The sequence below is a fragment of the Moschus berezovskii genome, chromosome 23 (assembly GCF_049115385.1).
Source record: "Moschus berezovskii isolate FMDL1 chromosome 23, NW_MosBer_1.0, whole genome shotgun sequence".
Taxonomy (NCBI): Eukaryota; Metazoa; Chordata; class Mammalia; order Artiodactyla; family Moschidae; genus Moschus; species Moschus berezovskii.
This window is the reverse complement of record NC_142482.1, coordinates 21,035,399-21,060,471: the sequence shown is the minus strand read 5'-3', so window position 1 is coordinate 21,060,471 and position 25,073 is coordinate 21,035,399. Positions and strand designations below refer to the sequence as shown.

Here is a 25,073-nt window from a genome sequence, read left to right as displayed (position 1 = left end):
CCTTCGCTATCTGTCCTGGGACACAGACAGTCTGGTGAGGTAAGCTATCCCAGTCAGGGTCCCCCGCGGTGCCTTGGGCCAGCTCCCTGGGTGGCCCACTACTTGGGAGGTGCCCAATGCCACCCCGTCAGTGACAGCCCCACAGAGACCCACGCTGGACAGGAAAGGGCAGGGGGAGCCCTGGGTCCGCTGACCACCACCCTCAATCACAGCAGCCGAGAGGGCAGCATGGTCAGGGATCTGCTTCAGGGAGTGGAGGCACCTCAGTGTCCACTCGGGACTGCACCCCGGAAATCGTGAGAGGCGGGACAGGCCCACCAGGAAGGAAGGAACCTCAAACCAGCTCCCAACACAGAGTGGGCAAGAAGACAACTTCAAGCATATAAAAGGTACCACTCCTACTCCCCTCAGCCACCAGTAAGAAACAGGCTGTGTGCATGGCAGCGAAGCAGGACCCTCAGACCCGGAGTGCCAGGCTCGTGTCCTAGCCCCACCCAGTTCCCAGAGACGTGAGTGCACACCTCAGGGCTGCTGGGAGAGTCAGTGAGCGCCTGCCTGCACCCAGAGTGCTAACAGGATGCATCAGCTCTGTCCCCACCACTGTGCTCGACGGGCACGCCGAGGACCTGAGCCGAAGCCCCCACCCGACCCGCCTGTGAGCACATTTGGGGAGGGTTTCCCGAGGAGGGTCAGGCATGGGCAGCCCGCCCACAGCTGCTTCCTGGACCTACACAGGGAGCCCTGGTCTGGACCCAGGGTCCTGGTGGGCCCCTGCTCCACGGAGAGGACACTTGGCTTTTTCTTTCTTTCTGGGCTGTTGTGTTTTGCAAGAAGAGTGCAAAGTTATGCCTCAGTATAGCAGCCGATCCTTCCCACCCTGACTCAGCCTCCCGTCTGGGCCACCCATGAGGCCACCAGCCCGCCTCCAGGCCTTCCTGCCAGAGACCTTCTGACTTCAGTGACCACAGGCTTGACAGTAGTTTTAGGGAACAAAGGGAGCTTCTGGCGTCTGGCTGGGATCTGAGACCCGGGATCTGAGAGGGAGACAGGGGTGGACCAAGGGATGTGTCAGGACACTACTTCTCCGACATGAACTTGTAAAGAGCTCTCCCGACAGGGTGTGCCCAGAGCAGTGCGGACAATGCCGCGCCACGCTGGCCACTGCCGGGTCTCAGCCGCGCGGCCCCTCTTGCCTGGGACACAGGTCTACGTACAGTTGGGGTGCGGGAGCGGCCTCACCCGGGGCTGGGCACTCACCAGGAAGCGGACATCGTCAAAGCCATTGAGAAGCAGCCTGCTCTCATACTGCTGCAGCCCCACTGCCTCCAGCCACTCCCCGACGCTCTGTTCCAGCGGCCGCGCACCTGACGAGAGAGGAATCGGCAGACGCTTGAAAAGGGAAAAACCATTGAGGCGGTAGCAGCGGCACTCGGAGGAAGACAGATGGCACTGCCACACCATCGTCATTACCACGAAGCAGCCACACTCGGGACCGGCGGAAGGCGAGCGCCGGGCCCGCGGCCCCTCCTCCGCGGGTGGCGCAAGGGCACCGGGTGGCCGCCGCCCACTCCCACGCCCCCCGGGGTCTGGCTGCCCGGGGGGCCGCGCGGCACCTGCACGGCCGCAGCCCAGGGGCCAGGGGAGCCGCGCCCCCAGGCTCTCCGGGTCGGCGCTTGTCCGCCTGCACGCAGGAATTTCACAAAGTCCGTCCCCACGGGCCCCAGAAGGGGCGGGGGACGAGGGGCCAGTCCCACGACCTTGCAGCCCAGGCCAGTCAGGGGCGAGCGCGCCTCTTCATGCAGCGGATGGACACAGGCACAGCGAGGGCTCGGCGCCCGGCCCCGGGCAGCCAGCGCATGCAGCCCAAGAAGCAGGACCCCGGCCCGCGGAGAAAGGAGACTTTTACTTGTCTTCCCCCAGCAGTCCCGGAACAAGCAAACCATGGCCACCGGCCTTTCGTGTGCAGAGGCTCTGGGCAGCGCGGGACGGGCGGCGTATGGGCCAGGGCTGGGGGCCAGGACCCCACTACACTCTGGCCGCCGGCGAGCGGGCCGTCTCCCGGGCCAGGTCGCTGTCCGCAGGGCTGCCTTCCAGGGCGGGGCTGGGCGGCGGGGGGTGGGCGTTCATCTTCCTCTTCCGACGGAGGCTGTTCCCGTGACTAGCCTGCTTGGGTGGAAAGCAGCCGGGCAGATCCAGTTCTCAGCTAAAGAAGACAAAACCCAGCCCAACACAACAGAGAAAGGCAGCGGTCCTCTGTCATCTGAGTGGCTCGAGCCTATTTCCCGTTCGGCGCTGCTCTCTCTCTGGCCGAGTGATAAAGGCGGCAGCTGTCTTCCCAGCGTCTCTGGGGCTTGCCCCCCTCCTCTGAGGATGAACATGAAAGGGAGGACCTCATTTGCTCTGCTCCTCGGGTAGGACCGGGAGCCTGCGAGTGCAGGGAGGAAAAAAGTTCAGCCCTTCCTGGAAGACCGTGGATGCTGGGAGCTGATCACCTTAACCCCATCCACTTCGGTTCTCATGGGCAAGAGGAGATGCAAGAAGGAAAAAGAACCAACTACAAAAATGTCACCTCCGGAGAAGTCTTGACCCGGTGAAAGTCATTCTGGTGTTCCCAGCACTCTCTGCCCCTGCGGGCAGGCCAAGGGGCGTGGTTTAGGTAGGAGACCCTGGTGACCCACTGTCCCAGGCTCCCCCTCCTCTGTCCTCTGCAGAACAGATGGTGGTCAGGGCCCTGGCGGCCGGTCTCCCGATGCACACAGTAGCAGCTCTGCGAGATGCTGAGTCTGGGGGCAGCCTGGGCCCCCCTGCCCCAGAGAGGGGCCGTCTGCTCCAGGAACCTCAGCAGTGGGCTTCTGTGGCACGCAGAAATCAAGTGTCCCCTGGCCGGTGACTCATTCCTGCTCGTAATCCCCTGGACAGGCAGCCGTAGTCCCGCCTGCTGCTGGTGGCTGTGCACGCGTCCAGAACCGCAGCAGAATGCTTTGTCTAAAGGCTCCTGGGCTCCACGCTGCCCGCTGCCAGCTCCACAGTCCTTGCTCACTCTCCTAATGTCTGGCCCTCCCCCTCCTCCCCGCCCCTCCCCCCGCCCCGCCACGCTCAGGAAAATACATCAGGGATCGGACATCGCGGCAGACGCTGCTGCTGCTGCTGCCACCAAGGGAGAAGGAGACAGCAGCTACCAGCACGGGAGCAAAAGGACGGATTCTCCAACAGATTCTCCAGTATCGGCTGTTGGCCAACGTGCACAGGTACGAAAGCCAGAGACGGCCGAACTTTACCTCCAGCTCCAGGGGCTGCAGACAGCTGATCAGGGAGAACCGAGAAGAAACGTCCTACAGTTTTGGCCAACAGTTTCTAGGACAGCCAGACAGGGGACAGAGGAGTGACACTCTCCTGAGGGCACAGCCTATAGATGAAGTCACATCTCCCCCCCATCACTTCAGGAATGACTGTGCCTCTCTGCCAAGAAGATAAGCCATGAGGTATGACCGAAACAGGTGACAAAATAAGGACAGGACAACTGAGAGTTCTCAGGTGTGTGACCAAACAACTTAAAAAACCCAGCAGAGAAGCGCCAGGCCCACAGCGGGCTGGTCAAAGTCAGGGGGAGGAGGACCCGACACAGGGGCACCAAGGACAAGTGGAAACTGGGACCAAACCCCCAGTCCAGCCGCAGAGACAGAAACAGTAACATGGACGGAGACCCAAGCCCGGGGACCACACACCACCCTCTAAACGTGCTGGGAGACACCTGCCCCCCAGCAGGCTGGCCCACTGCTCTCCCGGGACACAGGGCCCCTGGAGCAGCCCGCCTTGAACACCTACTCAACCACTGAAACGGCTGACTGCAGCAGAAGAAAGTCAAGCGTTTTCTTTCACTGCCTGGACATCACAGGCCCTTGGTGAAAGCAGCCAGAGTGGGCTGGGCCGGGGAAAGGCCCGCCCTCCCTGGACTCCTGACAGTGGGACGAGCTGGCAAACAGGCCTATCAGGGATTCAGGTCACCAGCTCCAGTGCCAGCCACTCAGGGGCCCACGGCCCAAAATAAGAGTGAGATTCAAGCACCATCTTGGGGTCTCAGCTTTCAGGACTCGATCCCCTGCAAAACCAGTCACAGCGGGCAACGCCCTGCTCAGCTAAGGGCTGCCTGCCTGTGAGTCTGCTCCTCCTCCTGGAATGGAGACCCCTGAGCCCAGGTCTCCTCTCCTAGATCCAGAAACCAAGGACAGTTTGAAATCTGACGCTGACCATTCAAAATGAACAAGAAATCTACTTGGGGCTTAGCTGAAGGCTGGTGCTCCCTGAAGTCCTGGGGAAAGTTCCCCCCTGACACATCGGACAGAAGTTACAGGCAGGCCAGAGCCCCACTCCATCCTTCAGTCTGGCCACCCCATCCTTCAGTCTGGCCACCCCATGGACACTGCAAGCTGGGACTCTGCAGTGTGGGTGGATGCACCCTCTGCTCAGGTGGCCACCTTTGTGTACTCACCCTCAACTTTCCTAAGCTGGGGTCTGGAGGATGCTACTCAGTGCTACTAAAAACACTGTGTGTTGGGACCCAGAAACCTAGTGGGGTAGCCGGACCATCTCTTGCCATTCATGTGGGTTCATGGGGGGTGAGATTTGGAGGGTGGGGCCCACAGGGCAAGGAAAGGGCTCACTGTCACCAAGTCTAAGAAGAAGGTCTCTTCCAAAAGAGTGTTTTCCAGAAGGGCTGTCGCGTCTCCTGATTCACCAAAGCAAAGCCTGCTTCTGTGCCAACCTCTCGAGCACACACAACTGATGTAAGCTCCTCAGACGCAGAGGGGCACAGGGAAGCGGACAGCGGCCTCAACTGAACTGACTGCAGCCAAGCCATCCCCGCTGCCCCTAGAGCACAGATTTGAAAATGGCTACAGCATCTGTCTCAGTCCTAAACATTATCCCCAATAAACACTTGCTCCTGGCAAAGCCTGAAGACCACCGTTAAGCTCCCCGGACTGTATGTATTAAAGTGCCACGAAACAGAGCCACAAACTCTTAGCCAGAAGAGCCACGTGTGCAGACCTCCCGCATGACTGGTAATCATGACTGGTAAAGATGAACCCAACCCAATCAGGCCTTTTCTGCTAGAGCCCAGGGGAAACAGGGCTGCTGAACGGAGGGTGGCTCGAGGAACCCAATGGATTTCTCAATATGAGGAAGTAACTGTTTCATGGACAAAAACAAGCACCGCTTTACCTCAAGTATTTGTATGTATTGCTGCTGCTACTGCTAAGTCACTTCAGTCGTGTCCGACTCTGTGTGACCCCACAGACGGCAGCCCACCAGGCTCCCCCGTCCCTGGGATTCTCCAGGCAAGAACACTGGAGTGGGTTGCCATTTCCTTCTCCAATGTGTGAAAGTGAAAAGGGAAATTGTATGTATTACTTATCCTTAACAAATGAAAAGAGGTTAAGTACTACTATCCAAATGCCGTAGATAGGAAACTGTGGGCTCAGAGGGAGTGAGTACCTTGCCCTGGACACACATGCATCTGCAATCAGGCTTTGAGACAGGGCCGAGGCTCCCCACAAGGCCTGTGGCCTCAGCAGCAGCTTCCTCGCTGAGGGGCACGCTTGCCCCATCATCTACCAGACTTCCTGCCAGGGCCAGGGGCCCATGTGGGGACGGCCCATTCCACTCTGGGCTCACAGGTTAGTCTTGGATAGAGACTCCCGACTGAACAAGGAAGCCGCCCCTTAAGTGCAGAGGGAGCCTTCCCTGATCATGGGAAGGGGCCAGCTCCTAAGCTGCTGTCCGCCCAGGTGTCCTGGTGGCAAAAGCGCCTTCAGAGGCTTAAGGGGAGGCTGTGAGAGATGCTGAGAGGCACCGTCAGAATGCCACCTCACCTGAGCAAGCTGCGTAACCATAACTCCATCACCAGGAAAACAGCTCAGGTAGGGCCTCCCTAGTGCCTCTGTTTCAAACAAAGGAAACAGACGTAGAGCTCACCTGTAGGGCTTTGAAATGAAAAGAATACCCCAAGTAACAGTGCTCTGAAGTAAACATGACGAATAAATGGAAAAATGGAGAAACAGACACGAGGAGGGAGCAGCAAATCCAGCCCTTCCAGGCCATGTAGGTGAAGAGCCCACGCCAGGGCACTGCCACCATCATGGGTCAGGAGGGCCCGAGCCACGTTCCCGGGGAGAGGCAGAGCTGCCCGGGAGGCTGGGACCAACTCAAGGAGCACCCTCAGTGAGCCAACCAGAGAAAGCCCATGGTTAGAAAATAATAGTGACGGTCGTTCCCTTTTTAAAATTGAGCTTCCTCACAGACAGCCTAAGATGCCTCTGTCCACTCTCCCCTCCTCTATGCAAAAGGAGTCACGGCTCCTAAAATCACAGCTGGCTGGGTGGTGTAGACGCGAGCATGACGTGGTCTGGGCTGACCTCTCTCACCCCTAAACGTCTGTCCTCTGGGTCAGAGAAATGTCTGAGCCAGAAGGGGGTGAGAGGGCTGCATCCCGCGGGGGGAAGTGGCTGTGTGGTACGGTACCTGAGATCCTCTGCTGTTCCTGAGAAAAGTCGATCCCTTCTCCAATAGAGCTCATGATCTTTTCAATCTGAGATGGGAGAGAGAGGAACAAGACAGGCTGTGAGGCTCAAGTCAGACACTGCCAGCTCACCAGCAGCGTGCGCAGGGGCAGGCCTCCCGGACTCTTCAGATGATGCCAAGGTCCAGCACCGACCTGTGAGGTTTCAGAGCTCACACTCAGGTCAAGAAAGGCTCTTCTCTGGCCCCTGCCCCCGAGGGTCTAAAGACGTGCTCTGAAGGGAGTGAGAGGGTAACAATCCGGGCTCAGCTGCTGGAAACTCCCAAGAGCCTCCCTTCTGAGGCAATTTATACATCACTTCCCCCACCCTCCAGCCTTTCCAGACCCAGTGGAGACCGGGTAGAGGGTGCAAGAGCAGGCCAGGGCAGGCACCCCTCCACTGCTCCTGTTAGAATCTAAATTCCATGAAGACGAAGGCTGTGCCAGCTCTGTTCCGGGCTGTACCCCCAGCACCTGGGGCAGGGCCTGGCAATTCGTAAGCACCGAACAGATAATTGCTACTGTGTGACCACCAGCTCTGAGGTGTGGGGACATTTTCTAGAGCTCAGACCAGCAGACCCCTGGAATGGGCACATAACCCTGAACGGAGGAGCTTTTGCTCCCTGGAGGTGGGCAATCCTGCACACAGCTCCGTGCTAGGGGGAGAAGAGGGCAGACAGTTGTCCTTCCCCCGGACCACAGCACAGAGCTGGTCTCTGAGCAGCCAGATGTCTCTAGCATCGTTCCCCCATGCGGACCACCTGTCCCAGCCATCTGGCTTTGGTCACCCGGAGCCAGATCCAAGCCCCCTCCCAGCTCCGGGAAACCTGGCCAGGGGCAGGACCAGGCGGAGGAGCCCCCCCCACCGCCCCGCCCCCAGCATAGTGGTGATAATGAGCTCATTCACCACTCTTTTTCTAAAGAAAGGAAAAAAGACCTTCTGTACCAGGGTGTGGATGCTTTTTCCTCTAAGTGCAAGTAAAGAGCCTTAGGTCTGACAGTCAGAAAAATAACAACTCTCCAGCCAGCCTCCAGCTGGCAGACAAAGGCAGCACATTTGAGCCTGGCTGAACAACACGGGATAAGCACCTCCTCTACCGGGCAGCCAGAGAACAGGAAGGTCTTTCCTCCACCACAGAAACGCCTGCTGGCTCAGGCAGGCACGCAGTCCCCTGACTGCTTGTTAATGCGCACATGAACTCCAGCCACGAGCTCTACGAAAGCAGAGGAAACACTTCTCACCGGGGCGGCAAACCTCATCGACCGGGCGGCCCAGAGGCTGGCATGGGAAGCAGGTCTACCGCGCCCCTCCAAGAGAAGGCCCCTCCCACCCAGCGCTCCCCAGAGCACCCCTTTCTCTGGCCCTGCCTGTTCCAAGTGCATCTGGCTCAAGACCTGGCTCTCAGTAGACGCTCAATGAAAATTAGCTTGCTCTCCACTTCCTTCTGTTGTCCACAGCGCTCTGATCTAGCAAAGTTTTAAAACATAGTTTTACTTATTTTTGTACAAGTAATAATTTGCATGATTCAAAATTCAAAAGAAGCAAAAGGTTACTCAAAGAAAGGCTTCTTTCTGACCCCCGTGTCTGAGCTGCCTACAGTTCTCTCTGGAGGCAACCGGCATAACCAGCTTCTCAAGCATCTCCTAGGTCGACCCACAAGTAAGCAATTATGTGACTGTACTCCACACCAGCCCAACACTACAGAGCTGTTCCAAGTGTGCAGCTCCGCAGCTCGGTGTTTCCACTTAATAATACATTTTGGAATTCTTGCCACAGTTCAAAAAGAACACTTCTTTCGTTTTTTAAACAGATGCGGTATAGTCAGCCAGTGTTCACTAGTCTTCGGAGAGGAGGCACGCGTATGGCATTCCCAATTGTCTCTCTTTCTAAACAGGACAGCGCTACAATGAATACTGCTCCGCACACACCTTTGAACCCAAGCACGTCTGTAAGGTAATTCCTTGTTATTTCCTGAGAGCTCTTCCAGACACAGAATCTGGAGTTAGCCGCAGGGACCTCACAGCTCATACAATCCCAGCTCTAGTCTTTAGTCTAATGGGACCAAAGACCTCCCAGGGAGGGGCCCTGGCTAACTCTCCCAGTCAGTTTGCCCCTTTTGCAGAAAGCACCAAGATATATAACATTTGTCTTTCTACAGATTTAAACTTTTTTCCCTAATGTCATCTCCTCTTCCATAGAAAACGCTTAGGGATATGTGAAGACAGTTCTTACCTTCCAGATAAACTGCTCTCCTATTCCCAGGCGTTAAGGCCCAACCTGGCATTTAATGACACACCGATCATTAGACTGCAGAAGCCTCAAACCTGAGCAAAGAGCAGGCACTCAATAGAGATCTGCCAAGGTGCCTTCTTTTTCCTTTTCTGCATTTACAGGAGAAAAGGAGGCTGCTAAGGTGAGGAAACCTCCTTCCATGAGGTGTTGGGTCCTTATCTGTGGAATGGGCCTACCAGCCGGGATCCCTGAGCGGGTGAATGTGGGAGAACCACCACAGCAAACACCAGGTGGGATGGAATCCAGAGTGTTCTATCTGCCCTTCCACCCACCAGGCCCGGCTCATGGTGAGAGAGGCAACCGACTGTTGAGAAAAGCCAGGTGTCCACTTAGCTAATACCAACAATGAAAAGCTATTTTCCCAAGGCCACACAGTCAGGGCGGGAAAAACTCAAGTGGAAGGTGACTCCAAGGTGTCTTTTGAAATAAAGTCAAGTCACCTACATCACATATTTCATGATTATCATATAATCAATCACCTAACACCAAAGCCCCAACTGGCTTGTACAGTCAGTGTCTCCTGGTCGCCCAGTTCACGACATTCTGCCACAGGACCTTCTGAAGTCAGGGAGAGCAGAGCTGGATACCTCTCTGCTTTGTTTCCTCCTGCATGCCCCAGGGGTCGCCCTCAGGACAACTACATGTGGCCAGGAAAAGTCCAGCCTCCCCAGCTGCTGGGTGCTTCAGTCTGCAAGCAGGTGCACAGGGTACTCTCAGAACCACGCCATCCAACCTAGAAAGTGCGCTTTGTTTTTCGTGAACTGCGGTAGCTGAGGCCAGCTGAGAAGATTCCAGTTTACAGAGGATCTGAGAGTTCTCCCAACAACTTGCAGCCCAGGAGCCCTTCCAGCCTTGGTGAGAGCACAGGGCGAGGAGGGAAGTGGCCGTGACGTCCGTGCGGGCAGAGACTGGCACAGCCCTGCCCAGGCCCTCAGCCCGGGCTGTGAGGAGGAGCCGGACCTCATCACCTCCCCCTGCCATAGCCCCGGGGCCCCAGGACCAGCAAAGGGGGAATGTGGTCATTTCCAGACAAAGAGGAGCAGCCACAGAAGACAGATACCGCTCTGATCCTCACACTTTGGGTAGTTTAACTATTTAGGCTTGAGTTAAAAAACAATCTGATTAGAATGTTTTCCCAGAAACATTCTGCACCTCGGAGGAATGTCAGGGGAAGAGGCTGGCAGAGTAGAACAGAACAGTTCAACATTCTCTGGTTTTTTCTATTGCTTCGGATCCGTGACATTTTTGGAGAGAGGTGGGAAATGGCCACGCTTTAATAGTGCACTTCATGTCACCTCTATAAAGAGCTTGTATCTGTGTTTAGTAAAGCCTGAAAGTTATCACCATAACGGACTCATCTATTCAAAAATGCTTGCCAATTTTCTGAGGCTTTATTTTCCTCCTATCTGGGCTGTATGAAATATGTTCCCTGTATGTCTGCAAACAACCAAAACCACACACTAGGGACCCTGCTGCCAAGGCCGTCTCCCATCTGCTGGTTCAGAACACAGGACCCTGGTGCCCACAGGCTGGTAATAGGAAGACACACTCTATATACAGAGGTTCACTCTCCCGTCACCGCCACCATCGCCTGGCTGCCAGGAGCAACTCAGATCATGCCAGGCTTTTCCATGGACACTGGGAGTGAGGGGAGGGAGAAGACAGCGCTGGGAGGTGGGGGGTGGGAAAGGACTTCCTGGGCTTTGCTGGGTCTTCTATGCCCCAGAGGTGAGTTGGGCACAGGCAGTCCGAGGAGGACCACAGCCTCAGGACAGCGAGGCTCCCTTCTAGGAGGCGGCACAGGTGAGAAGCAAAGGCAATGTGTATGGGCTCCATGTGCAAAAACGTCGGGGCCCAGGAATCAGTCTGGTCATAAGATGAGCCTCACCGAGAGCGGGAAGGCAAAGGGATCGCCTTTCTTCTACCTTTTGGGGCAAACGGGAACATGACAGGAGGTGTTTCTGGAACTGAATTTGGCTCCTAATGTCAGACACATCCCCCCAACCCCCACTCCCGTCTATTGCCCAGGGAGCTGTCAGCTCCCAAGGACCCTCTCATGAGTGACAGCTCCTCAGGGCCCTCCAGTGAGATGGAAACACACAGTCCCGCTGGGCCTGTACCACCAGGACTGGGGACGCCGTCTCTCTCTTTTGCTGCCCCGAAGACTGACTCCTTTACTGGCCTGGAGACACCCCATGCTTGCACTGTAACTTCCCCACTAGCTGTTTTATGGTGTGTCCCGGGGACACAAGAGGCCCAATAAAGGCGAGGACCCTGGCTCTAACTGTTTCTTCTAGAGGCCACACGGCGCCTTGCCCAGAGCTGGTACACGAAGGCACCCGGTGACAAACAAGTTACCACTTGTTAAATGCCCAGGCCAGCCTCGTTGCCTCACTAACACGGTAAGAGGGGAAAGGCACCTGACACCTCTGGACCTCAGTCTGGATTCTCTAACTCCCCTCCGCATTTTTATCTTTTCCCCACCTCCCTGGGTCGCTGGCACAGGGACCTCACACCCCACGACTACCAGCTGGCCCCTTCCCTCAACAGTCCTGCCCAGCCTAGCTCACTGCCAAGTGGACTCGCCACCCCATTTCTCAGGGGAGGACGCTGCAGTTCTGCCCACAGGTCGACGCCGGCGCCCACCCCATCCCCCACCGACAGCACCACCCTGAGGGGCCGAGGCTGCTCTCTGTGGGAGGAACCAGGGGCAGACCCCCTCCCCAGGCCAGACGGCCCTGCCCCCCATTTCCAGCAGCACAGGCGGAGTCCTCCCCTCCCCGGACGCCCAAGCCCCTGCCACCAGATGACCAACGATGCCAGACTGAATGCTCCGCGGGGCGAGGTTCCCTGATGCTGCCGCCGCCGCCTCCCAGCCCAGAGAGCACATAAGAATTAATCGCCATCTCTTGTCTTCCGCCCTCAGCAGCAGACAGGGCTCCTCCGCCTGGAGCGGGCTTTGATTCGCCACATTTGATAAAGGGTCACCGACCAGGGTCTGAGTTATTTTTTCCCCTCTCCCCCCCAGACTGAATCACACCAGGCCTTGGAAAGACAAGGATGGACTGAAGTAAATTATTTGTCCTGATTTTCTAACTTTATCAACTGTGTTTAGGGAAGGGAGACAAGACTGGAGGGGGAGGGGAGCAGCGGCCGGCAGTGGATGAATGCGTATCTGCAGTGGCGGGGGGGGCGGGGCCCTGTCCCTCCCCAGGCAGCCCCACGAACAATGAGTCACTTCTTCTCCACGGACCACAGCTAGTCTCCTGCTCATGTGGGGGGTTTTGGACCTTTGCCGTATTTATAGTATCCCCATCTGAATCCCTTTTACATTGTCACCCCCTTCTTCAATCTCACTTTCCCTGTGAGGCTGAGACCACAGAGCTGTTACATTTCTGAAGTCCCTGTCCTTTGGTCTGGGACACAGGCTCAGATGAAAGCCTGTGTGTGTCTAACCCCCATCTAAGCCTCCAACTCCCCTTCCCCTTCTCATCTTTATTCTTTACACACCTCTTGGGTGGCTGATACCCACCTTGCTCCCCAAAGTATCGTGCACCCCGCAACTACCAGCTGGCCCTTTCCTTGACCAATGCCCATGCCCCAGACCGGCCACCTGGCGGAAAGTAAAGGAGACTTGCCAAGTGACCTTCTAGTGCTAGGACAGCCTCCTCTACAAGCACTCTTTCAACTAAAAAGCTCCAAGAAACTGCTGAAAGAAGAAAAAAGGTGGGAGACCTAGTTTCCAATTAACTTTATTATTGCTGCCACAGAACTCTGGGTTATGCGCCAACTACGGGCTTTAATAAGTGGGACAAGACTCTAAAAGATTAATGAGGATTATGTATTGAGTTCCTGTCCAATTTACGCAATCTACTTTCTATCCAGGAGCAGGAAGCCGCTCAGAGAGGCGCAGTCCTCTCAAGACAGCTGGAAACCTGTCTCTTGGCCCTTCTTTGGTTTTTCTTTTCCCACCAGCAACCTTCCCTTGTTGGTCCCGCTCTTCCACAGCTTGAATTCCACTGCAGCGCGCTGCACTGTGGGTCTGGCTACGAATTAAAGTGGCCCAAAGCAAACACCATACGCGCCCACTCAGGATTGATTTCCTCAGCACTGTGGCCAGGGAGAGAAAGGAGTTCTTCTGTATCCATCAGCTACTCAGACCCTGCAGGGGAACACTTGCTGTGTAACATCAGAGGAGACGAATGTGGAATTCTGAGCACCAAATTATATACACCGACAAAGTAAAAAAAAAAAAAATTATATATACTTAATACAAATATACTACCAATATCCATCAGATGCCCTGAGACCTCCTACAGTCTGCCACTCCTAGTTATCTCTGTGAAATAGAAGTTGAATGAAGTCAATAGAGTCTTCAAAATTCATTTTAAAGCACTAAGTAAAATCTTTCAGATAAGCTTTACACAAAAGAACACATACTGCATAATTCCATTTATATAATGTTCCAGAAAAGGCAGAATGAACATCCAATATTAGGAAGAGTAGTTGCTGGTGGGGTAGGAAAGGGTAAAGATTGACTGGGCAGGGACATGAGGGAACTTCCTGGTGAGATGGTAATATCCCATATCTTGAAAGGAATTTGGGTCACACAGATATATGTATTTATCAAAACTCAGGGAAAGGTGGACTCATGGTTTAAGTCTTTCGTTTGCATTAACCTCCCCTCAAATTGATAAATACCAAACTCTAGATAATGACATACATGTTAAAATGTTTAGTGATGACATGTACTGATGTCTGCAAGTTATTTTGAAATGCATCACAATATAACATCTATTTTTCAGTGGACTGAGGGCTTAACAGATAGGAGATAAAGCAAGAACAGCAAAATCTAATTGCAATCTAGGCTGTAGGTGGTGAATATACAGGCATCCACTCACTCTTCAAAAGTCTCTTTCAAGTTTTTTGTATGTTAGAAGTTTTTCAGAATAAAATACTGGGATAAAGATCTCTTTCAAGATCAAATCTTTCAGAGAATAATAAATGGTAAGACCAATGCTGGTCTGAGTTTCCTCATTTGTAATGAGCTCTGCTCAACATGCTAATGAGCAGAAACATGCCCAACAGGCAAAGGAAACAAAGAGAAAGAAATGTGGGAACTCCGACTGACTTCACCATTATTCCGAGTCACAAAGCTTCAGGGTTAAAGGCTGTCAGCCCTGCTCCTCTGCAGTGTGGCGTTCTCTCTTCTGGAACTCAGGCTAACCCCAGTCTTGCCGGACTAAAAACTCAATTATCAGCGTTCCCAGGGATGAACAGGCCCTGGGAAACTGGTTCTTATTAATCAGACTCAAAAGACACTGATCCCTCCTTTGGTGGGCTGCTTTAGCACGATAAGCAGCATGTTAGGATACTTAGCTAGGATCCTCTACTGCCTGAAATCAATCAAATGGGATCAAAGCCACCCTCAGAATACTGCACGGGCAAGAAGTGTGCACCATGCCAAGAGCTTGTTCAGTGACCCCCATCCTACTTCAGGAGGTCATCCTGGAAATCAGGACAGGTGCTCACAGCAAGCAAGGTACCCTTCTCCTTGGAAAGTACTTAGATCAACGCTGTTAACACTCCAGCTTTCCAGGGTGGACAGGTTCCAGGGCTAGGTTCCCTCAGGGGGGTGCTGTGCCCTCTGTGTTACCAGCTGGGGCAGGGGTGTGGGCAGGGGGAGTACAAGCCATCCCATTTAAAGCTTTTAAATTTTAATGTGTCTGTTTTTGGTTGCATTGGGTCTTTGTCGGGGTTCACAGGCGTTCTCTAGTTGCAGTGAGCGGGGGCTACCCCTAGTTGCTGTGTGCAGGCTTTTCCCTGCGGTGGCTTCTCTCGTTTCAGAGCACCAGCTTTAGGCGTGTGGGCTTCAGTAGTTGTAGCACACAGGCTTATTTGCCCTGTGGCCTGTGGAATGTTTCTGGATCAGGACAGGGATTGAACCAGGGTCCCCTGTCTTGTAAGGCACAGTCTTCACCACTGGTCCACCAGGGAAGTCCCCTCCCATTTTAATGATGAGGAAACCAAACATCAGAAAAGTTAAATAACTTTTAGCTTAAAGAACATGATCACAGAGCTAGAAATATGTGGCCAGTGCCTGATTATCTTTCTAATTCAACTTATTTAGGGCCTAGCTTCTACTCTAGGAAAACGCAAGAGTACAATTTTAAATACGTGGGACTGAGGACACTGTAACAAGAAACCTGAGTTCAAAATCCACTTAAGGGACTTCCCTGGTGGTCCAGTGGTTAAGATTCTGTGCCCCCATTGCAAACGGCATGGGTTCAATCCCTGGTTAGGGAACTAGAATCCCCTATGCTGCCCAGTGAAGCCAAAAAAAAAAAAAAAAAAAAATCCACTTATTTAGTTGTGGAATCTTGGATAAGTCATTTAACATTTCTTTCAATTTCTCTTTCTATAAAATATGAACAAAAAAATTCATCATCATTCAGGCAATCACTGTTACAGGCAAATTACTTGACTTCTCATCCTTACCCTGTGGCTCAGCTGGCAAAGAATCCGCCTGCAAGGCGGGAGACCTGGGTTCGATCTCTGTGTTGGAAAGATCCCCTGGAGAAGGGCATGGCTACCCACTCCAGTATTCTGGCCTGGAGAATTCCGTGGACTGTCCAGTCCATGGGGTTGCAAAGAGTCAGACAGGACTGAGCGACTTTCACTTTCTCATTCTTAAGCCTCAGTTTCCACAAAGGCAAATGGAGACCTCAATAAGAGACTGCTGTCAAGATCTGAGACAGCACATGAGGAGTCTTAGTCAAGTGTTTGGTTTCCAAACTGAGCTGCAATGCGGAGTTAATTTACCGTGACACGAGTCTGAGCAAGCTCTGCACTGCCTGAAAGATGTGGGCTTCCCTGGATGATGTCACCCTGGGAGGAAAGACAAGGTCCTCTCGGCTGCAAGCACAGATGGCGAGACCTGCTCCTGCTCCAGAGGCAGTGTTTGTCTATCCCGGTCCTGGGGAGACTCGGGGCCTGCCATGTCCCGGGGCCCCGGCAGGAGGTACTACAGTGCCTTCTTAAATTAAGTCCTTGGGAAAATAGGGTTGAGCCTAAGAGCCGTTTAGTTTTTGCTCTGTAACCCACTTGAGCAGATGTCAGCCTCCCTCATGCAGAGAAACATCTGCAGTCCTTGTGAAACCACAGAGGCTGGTGGAGAGTCCACGCAGGCCCTTCCTCACCCGCTTCAGCTTACAGAGCTTAGATGGTGCTTGTGCATGTGAGTCACAGTCATCTGGCTCCAGAGGAAACAGAATTCCACCTAAAAACAAGTTAATCAAAATCCAGATTCCTTTGTTTAAAAAAAAAACAAAAAAAAACGACTGACCAGCGGGAAAGGGGTTCTTCCTTCTGGCAGAAACTGTTTGGAACATGCTGCGTGAACAATAGCTCACATCCTGGACGCTCAGCTGGAGGCTGCTTCTCCATTCAGGACAAAATGTTTCATGTGAGGGAGGTGACGCCTTTCTACCAGGCAAGAGACGGAGGACCAGGGACAATACTCAGCAGAGGAGAGCGAGGAGAGGGAGAAGAGGGAGGAGGGCTACAGGCACCAACCCTTACCTCAGAGAAATCTGGGGGAAACAGGTGGACGTGGGGAAATCACATGGTCACCTGTGATGAGGTGACACCTACCCTGCAAGCCTGTTAATGATTTTGCTTAACCATCGGAGAAGGCAATGGCAAGCCACTCCAGTACTCTTGCCTAGAAAATCCCATGGATGGAGGAGCCTGGTAGGTTGTAGTCCGTGGGGTCGCTAAGGGTCGGACACGACTGAGCGACTTCACTTTCACTTTTCACTTTCACACATTGGAGAAGGAAATGGCAACCCACTCCAGTGTTCTTGCCTGGAGAATCCCAGGGACGGGGGGCTTCTGTCTATGGGGTCACACAGAGTCGGACATGACTGAAGTGACGCAGCAGCAGCATGGTTTTTCCAGTAGTCATGTATGGATGTGAGAGCTGGATCATAAAGAAGGCTGAGTGCTGAAGCATTCATACTTTCAAACTGTGGTGCTGGACAAAACTCTTGAGAGTCCCTTGGACTGCAAGGAGATCCAACCAGTCCATCCTAAAGGAAATCAACGTTGAATACGCACTGGAAGGACTGAAGGTGAAGCTCCAATACTTTGGCCACCTGACGCGAAGAGCTGACTCACTGGATAAGACCCTGACTCTGGGAAAGATTGAGGGCAGGGGGAGAAGGGGGAACTGAGGATGAGGAGGTTGGATGGCAGCACTGACAAAATGGACACGAATTTGAGAGAACTCTTGAGAGATGGTGGAGGACAGAGGAGCCTGGTTCGCTGCAGTCCGTGGGGTCACCAAGAGTCAGACATGACTTAGCAACTGAACACACACACAACTGAGCAACAAATTAGCAACTCATTAATCAACCAATGCTGCCCACAACCACAGGGGCAGGAGTCTCTCAAGCACATCTGGAGTCTTCTGCTTCCACTGGCTGAGGGTTCTGCTCACTAAGAACCAGTTGGGATCATTTCCAAAAATGTTTAAAATGGTTATATGTGTGGATGGAAATAGGCAATTAAATCAAGCGCTATAGAAATAATGAAACAAGTGCAAAAAGCTGTTTCAGTGATGACCAGGTAGATGTTTCCAAGAGACTCATTTTTTAAAATGTGTTCTTGAATTGTGTTGTTGGAGAAACAAACTGTAAAAATTTCTAAAAGGATTCTGTACTCAGAGGGTTTCACAAGTAGCTGAATGCTTGCCTCACTTTTGAGAAACTCAGTCTAAAGTCTGAATCAATCCTCTATTGTAGATGTGATCCATGTAATAAAGAGGACAGAGAATTCCAAATGAGCAGATCCACACAGAAAGAAAAAGCCCCAGCATCACAAAGACTAGTCTACACACCTATGCATTGGGGTTAAATTACAACATTTGTATTCTTTTTAAGATGACTTCCTCCTTTAACAGAGTTCTGTGATTAACCAAACAACCATCGTCCTGACTGGCCACACAAACAGCCTCCTGGGTGGAGCTGGCACCACTGTCTGATAGATTCTAGCCTCTGCTATCAATACCCTGAGCTCTGCACGTAGGAATTCTCAGACCACTGTCATTATCAAGTAAGCCTAGACTCCCACACAGAACCCTTCTCTGGCTGCTTCCTCCAAAAGGCTTCTCTGCAGAGGCCTAGGAAACAGTCCCAGGTGACTGGAGCATACTTCCAGCCCTTCCTTTTTCCGCACTGAGGTTCCTGTTTGAGCAGAGCCTTACCCACCGCCGTGGTTCAGGGCCAAGCAGCCTGGGCTGTATGACTGCATCTGGTTACAGATCAAAGTCCTGGGTTCTTACATACTACCAACTCAGAGACCACCTCACACAAGTCAAACTTCCAGCTTCTACTCATGGCATCGGGCACGTGGTGAATGTGAACCACCCTCGGGCCACCCGGATCTCCAGCTGGGAGCACAGGGACAGCAGGGCACTTTAACTGAGACAGGTCCCCTGATGTCCACCTGCTCCCCTTCCCTTCCCCCGGCAGACCATGGGACATGGAGGCAAAGCAACTAGAGTCCTCTAAATCTCAGAGACATGTTCTAAAGTTCAAGGGCATCCAAGGTCATCCTAAGCAAAAAACCTGTGCTAGGAACTAGTCTGTGTCCTGCCCCAACCCCAATCCCAAAAGGCAGTGCAAAAAAAAATCAGGAAAGTATCATCCTTATATCTCCTAAATATAATCAGGGAAGATAAGACACGTGGAAATCCTCCGCAGGAGGGACAGGTGCGTGGAGGATAACTGGCGTGCGGCTGGGAAGCAGCGCTCAGCGGCACGGACAACAGCGAACCTGAGATGCCTGGCCCTGGCTGGGGGCTGATGTGGGGCCTGCCTCTCAGCCCACTGTTCTCACCACCCCACGTCCCACTCAAGAACCCCACTGCGGGGCCCAGCCTCTGGCCGCTGCCGCCCCTGAATCTTCACCCTACTACTCCCTTCAGGTCCAGCTCGAGTCGCCTGGGCTCTTCCACGCCGTGTGGTCTAATAGAGCAAAGTATTCCGAATCAGAACAAGGCTTTATCCTTGGTCTGCGACTTTGGCAAAACACATGAACCTACCTGACCTTGTCTGTAAATGGAGAAACACCTGCTTCGAGGAACGAGATGGGGATTAGATGCGATAACAGAGGGAGGGTGCCCGGCACAGAGCAGGCATCTGATAGCTTTGCTGCTCTGCCAGCACCCTTTGGGGACTGAACGCATCTGAGGTTTCTGTCTTCAGATTCTTGTGGCAGAGGCAGCCTGGCCGTCCTTATGCAAATGTGTCCATGTAAATACAGTCCAAGGAGGTTCCTGGTCCTTTGACATAAGCCTACCACACCTCTTCCCCTTCTCTCGTATTTCGCACGGGTGCTCCTAGCAAGTACTGAGCGCTGGCCGGGCTGAGTCAATACCCCGTGGAAAACACACAAGGGATTTTAAAGTGGTTGCACCTTAACAGGTTCTTAGGAATTTGTTCAGGACATACATCTTTCTTCCACCTGAGACTTCCCCTGAAGAGGACTGAGAGGGGGAAAGCGACGGCATTCCCCACAGCCATGCGGCTTCTTGCCTCCTAATCCCTCCACTGCTTCCTCACTGCATCCCTGCAGGTTCCCGCCGACATCCTCTTGCATCTCAGCCCCGTGCTGACCTCAACCACAAGGGAATGTGACCGATCCTCTTCAAAAAAACAAAAACTGAACTATTTCTTAAATTCCAGACAGTATATTTTATAACACTGTAATTTCAACACTAATAATAAATGACCCACCCACAACCTCCCCACCTGGTTCAGGAAACAGAATACAGCCAATACAATACCGCCCTTCCCGGGTCCCAGCCGCCCTTCCCTGCCCCTGAGGCCACTAGCCTCCTGCAGTAAATGCGGTCATCCTCCTGCTTTTCCTTATTGTTGGTCATCCACATCTGTGCTCCTCAGGAACATGGGTTCCTGTCGCTCTTTCCTGACCACATGGACAGGAGCACAACTTGATGTCCCCAAAGGAGCACTTCAAGTTCTGGGACCAGAGCTCAGGCACAGGGCTCCCTCTGGCTGGTGAGGAAATGGGAGGCCATGGAAAGGCCCAGCATCTGAAGACACACCAACACGCCCCCGCTTCTCATCAGGCTGGCAGGGTGAAGTCACGTGCCTTCTGGGACTCCTGAGAAAACCCACTCCCTACATGGGCAGCAGCATGAAACGACTGTGGATTAAATGCCATGTTCAAGTACATAACCACACCGGCCAACCAGAAAGAACATTGCCTTTCCCAAGCATTCTCAGTGGGGACCGCCCGCCCTGGGAAAGCCCTGGGGACCTGTACTCTTGGGCCTGTTGGCATGGGACTCTGGTGCGTTGCGATGAGAGTACTGGACTTTCTCAGGAAGAACATGAAAGGCTGCACTTGGGAGAGGAAAGGCAGAAGTTACACTGCCTTCTCCACACTGTGAGGCACTGGGAGACCCCTGGGCCCCCCACTCTGCAAAGACCATCTCTCGCCTTGGCTCGCACCAAGATTCCAGAGCGAACACAACCCACCAGTCCCAACTGTTCCGCAAGTATTTATCAAGGCCAAGACAGTTCCCCAGGGGCTGGGGTGTGTGTCTAGGAGGGAGGGCCTTTGGAAAATGAGTGGGAGCTACAGCCTCAAGACAACACCACGAAGGAGAGGTTGTCAGAGGAGCCAAAGAAAGACCAAGTGTATTCCTGCTAGTGTGAGACCCAGGGCAGTCATTACTTAAAAATATTTCTCTACCGTCTCTACTGTTGGCTCTTTCTGCCAGTCTGTTTCCCATGCTCGTCTTGTTTGATAAGCAATAACAATTTAAAAGGGGGCTGCATGTAGAGTTCTGGAATAAGAGGAAAGAGGGAGGAGAAAGGATGGGGGGAAGGCTTGCCGATGCCCCCAAGGGTCCTGGATCAAAGGTCAGGGGTCCCAAGCTGGGCTTCCCAGCTCCACTGTTAACGAGTTACAGAACCTTGTCTAAGATTCTACCTCTTACAGAATCCAATGCTCGAGTGACAGATAACTCAGAGAGAGAGCGCAAGTTCAGGCTGAAGGAGTTTAGTGCGGCAACCGAGATCAACAAGATTTGTTTTTCTCAAGTATCTTTGAGCTCAGGCTGTGTGTGTGTGGTTGTACACACACACACCAGAATCTCAGATATGCTCTTACACTGTTGAAAATAAACAGGATAGCTTTAGTCAAAACTGTGAGTACGAAACCTCTAACTTCCTTTTTTTCTTTTTATACTTTGCTTCCAGAAGTGGGAATAAGTAAGTACAGCTGGTTTAGGGATTAACAAACTCAGCCCTTGGGCCCTCACCACTGTGTTGATGGCAACAGAGGCCAGGAAGGCTGGACCAGGTGAGGCAGGAAGCCACAGACCTGGCCAGCGGGGGCCTCAGAGAGGATCCAGATGAGCCCATTTTGCAGGTAAGGAAACTGAGGCTCAGAGTCATCCCAGTCTGACTTCACCAAGGCCATGAGAGAGGCTACACAAGGCTGATCCTTGCTTTCTGCCTCTCTATTGAGACGCCCCACTGACCTGGCAGTTGAGCAGGTGGCAGAATACAGAGTACCCCTTGGTGAATACACTTGAGCCTCCAGAGGGCTGAGTCCTGAAAGAAAAAGACCCAATGCAAAAATAAGCTTCTCTACATCCTGGGACACTTGCCTCTTTTTAGAAGGCTTCTGTGCAGAGCACCATGTTGTCTTGCTTCAACAGGGAGACACGGGGCAGTGGTCCTTAAACTCAGCAAACGTGTGGGCCATTTTCCCCTAAACTGGGATAATGGGAATATTACAAGGTTGCCTTTTCATCACGACACATAAGGACTTTAAAAACGAGCAGGATGGAAGTACGAAGGAGATTTGTGATGACAGGACAATTCGGCATCTTGACTACGGTGATGGCTATGCGAACCCACACACAAAAACTGCACAGAATCACAGCCCTCCCAGACTGGTGAAATGAGAACAGGGTCTGTGGACTGGATCAAAGTCAGCTTCCTGACTCTGACATTGTGCAAGAGTTATGTAACGCATTATACTATTGGCAGAAACTGGGTGACGAGTCCCAAATAAAGGACCGCTCTGTACTATTTCTGCAACTCTCTGTGAATCTATAATTATTTAAAAACAAAAAATATGAATAAAGGAAAAAAATCTTACCATGAAAATTTCCTTGTTTTATAAAAGGACACGTGAAGTACAAAGGATGAACATATTTAAAATAAAGGCAGCTGGCAAAAAAACTACCAGCAGCACCACCATGACACTCCTCACTGTTCCTCATTTTCTCCTTTTATCATGGACCAGTCAAAATTGGTGAGGACTATCTTAGTAAGAATGCAAGATTCCAGTCCTCCATCCTCACCAGCCTAACAAGCAAACTCACTGTGCCAGCAGACCCACTTGAAGGGAGGCCTGGTATTCCCAGCCCGTTCGGCTTCAGACAGTCCTCTGCAGCCGTGAGACCGGAACACAGAAGTGGGACAAGATGGGATGCGGTCTGAGGCTGAGGGGAAAGGGCACCAGGGGGCAGGCGGAGTTTCTGGCAACAAACTGAAGCTTCTCTTCTGCCTTCTCCTCTTCTGACCGGCACCCAGAACCTTCTGCCTTCCCTCCTCTTCTCCTCCACCAGAGCAGAGAGACTCACCGTCTACCATTCACAATGCCAGGACTTCATCATTTGCACCACCTGCCCCTCACTGGCTCAGACTCTGAGATCCAGGGTCCGTTCTCACAGCACACGCTCCTTTCCTCCTGCCGCCACCCTTGGCAGCTGCTCTTAGAGCCCTGAGGACTTGCCTGTCACATTCCCGGCAGCCCCAGACCCCAAGATAGGATCTGTCTGAGCACCACGGTGGGAGTCCCCACAGACTTCCAGGCTGGGGGAGGGGTGTAGCCAAGAGAGCTTGGGAAACCTTAGCCCTGGGCTACTGACAAGGTAGTATCAGCATTTATCATGTCTGTGCCCGACAAGCCTACAGTTTCCAACTACAAACACCTGCAGCTCTCTGCGGGTTCTTGCCGGCTGCCAGGGCCCTTGAGCCTGGACCCTGGCTGGACTGGAAGTGGGCTGGAAGTCAATGTCCTGCTCAGAGAGCAGCACGCACTTAGACTGAGGGGCTCCTTCCACCCAGGTGCTCTGGCAGGTCTGAGCCCAGGCCCAGGTAACAAACCCCTTAGTAGTTCCCTTTCTTTCTCACACTCTTGCTCCCCAAGGAGTGCTTCCTAGGATCCCCTCCCAGATAAATCTTTTGCATCTAGATACTGCTTTGGGGGAAATCTACCTAAGATAGATGATCACAGGGAAGACCAACAGTGGAGAGACGAGAGCCAAATTCCCGCCATGAACAAGCGTATCTCTGCGAGTGTCTCAAGGATGTATTTGGCATAAGGAGGGAAATTGCCAGCAGCGTGGCCACTATCAGATATGAGAAAGCTAATAAGGGGGAGAAAACGATAAAAACTTGATTTGCCTCAGTAATACTCATTACAGCCATTCATATAAACTGCTTTTCATTTGCCTAATTACCACTAGCATAATAATTATCATGGGTATATTAAACGTGCCCAATAAAACTGGTATTAAATTTTACTTTCTTTCTAGTGTTATGCATCCCTACATTTGGTTCTTCGATGTTCTTAACTGCGTGCTCTGTTCACTGTCTGTTCACAACTGGAGGAAACACGCCCGAGACTTACCTCCTACAACAGAGGCTGTCAGACTTCGGCATGCGTGGATCGCCCGGAGAGCAGAGCCTGTTACAACCTTGGTTGCTGGGCTTCCCGCAGAGCGGCTAATTCACCAGGTCTGGGGAGGAGCTAACAATTTGCATTCCAGCAAGTTCCCAGGTGAAGCTGCTGCTGCTGCTCTGAAATCATACTCTGAGACTCACTGCCTTAAAGTGCAATAAGGGAAACAGCGAACTATAAGGTCAAACTTTTCAGCTGGCATCTGCAACATGAAAGACTGGTAGTCTCTTTCAAGAAAACAAATGGAATTTTCTAACACTCTAGGTCAGTCACTCAACCAAAATCAGATTTGGTATGCTGGTACCGTTACCAAAAAGGGTAAAATTAACTCTGTTGTTCAAACAAGTCCCAGGAGATCTGGGTTTGCTCCTTTGTTCAACCAGTGGGAGTGCCCCTCTGTGCCAAAGATGTTGCTAAGCAACAGAGGCCTGGGTACTGTCAAAGGTCTCGTGAGACACTGGGTAGGTCACATTCTCTACGGGCCGAAGTCTACTAACCTGTAAAGGAGATAACTCATATTTACGGAACCTTCCAGCTCTGATATTTTACAATGAATCATAGTAGTATTGCGGCTCAGAGCAAAAATATCCTGCCTGGCTGTGTGGGCAGTGTGATGAGAAATGTGGATAAGATCTGAGCTGTTCCAACAGGGTGACTGTGAAAGAGCAGGTGACGCCCTGGCAGCAGTCCTGGCCCTGCTCAGTCCAATCTGAGTCAACGAAGACCCCCAGTTAAAGGCGCTGCCAAGGTAGGTCAGTGCTATGCCCAATACCAATCAAAGAATGTGAACGCAACCAGCATGAAATGCATGCTCATAACTGGCACTCCCCTGATATGTTATGACATTTAATCACTCCAACTGCTCAAGAGAAGGCTGGAGCCACTCGCTAGCATTAAGGATGCTATGCTAACCTCCTCAACTGGGATTTTAAATGAGCCTCGTGCTAACAGCTTTCCTGCTCTGAATGCAAAGCAGGCACCATGCAGAGAGGCGGGGCGGCCACCTGTGAAGGGCAGCCGCTCGTGACACTGCTTGGTGTTTCTAAGATGCCTGGCTTCCAAATAATCTCCTGATGCGTCCCAGGCGAGGGACTGACCTTCCAGATTTCACAGGGAACCTGTAGGAAACATTCTTGTTTTATGCTCCTTTACAGACAGAGAAACTCATACCCAGAGATGACCACAATTTGCTTGAAATCACCAAGGAATCAACCGTGGAACTGAGGAGAGGAGTGGGGCTGTCCGATTTCTGCCCAACCCAGGCTGGCAACATCCAATCAGCACAAGGCGAGGCGCGAGGGTGAAAGGAACTCAGTTAAAACAAACACCAGCCCTAAGACCCATATGACAAAGTGGCGTTAAGGTGAAAGAGGTGAAAAAAGAATCTGGCCACGACAGGATCAAGGAGGGGCACCATGGGCTGGGGCACAC

General features: G+C 52.6%; 1 protein-coding gene across 7 annotated transcripts in view; it reads right to left on the bottom strand.

Annotated features, from left to right (window-relative positions):
* ANKS1A (ankyrin repeat and sterile alpha motif domain containing 1A) overlaps positions 1-25,073 on the bottom strand; it is a 177,077-nt gene that overhangs the window by 24,069 nt on the left and 127,935 nt on the right. For all 7 annotated transcript variants that reach the window (XM_088831379.1, XM_088831383.1, XM_055407061.2 and 4 more), the window contains 2 exons: positions 6,520-6,586; positions 1,258-1,364 (listed from right to left, as the gene is read on the bottom strand). In XM_088831379.1, the coding sequence (XP_088687505.1) occupies positions 1,258-1,364; positions 6,520-6,586 (174 nt within the window). The remainder of the gene's footprint in view (positions 1-1,257; positions 1,365-6,519; positions 6,587-25,073) is intronic.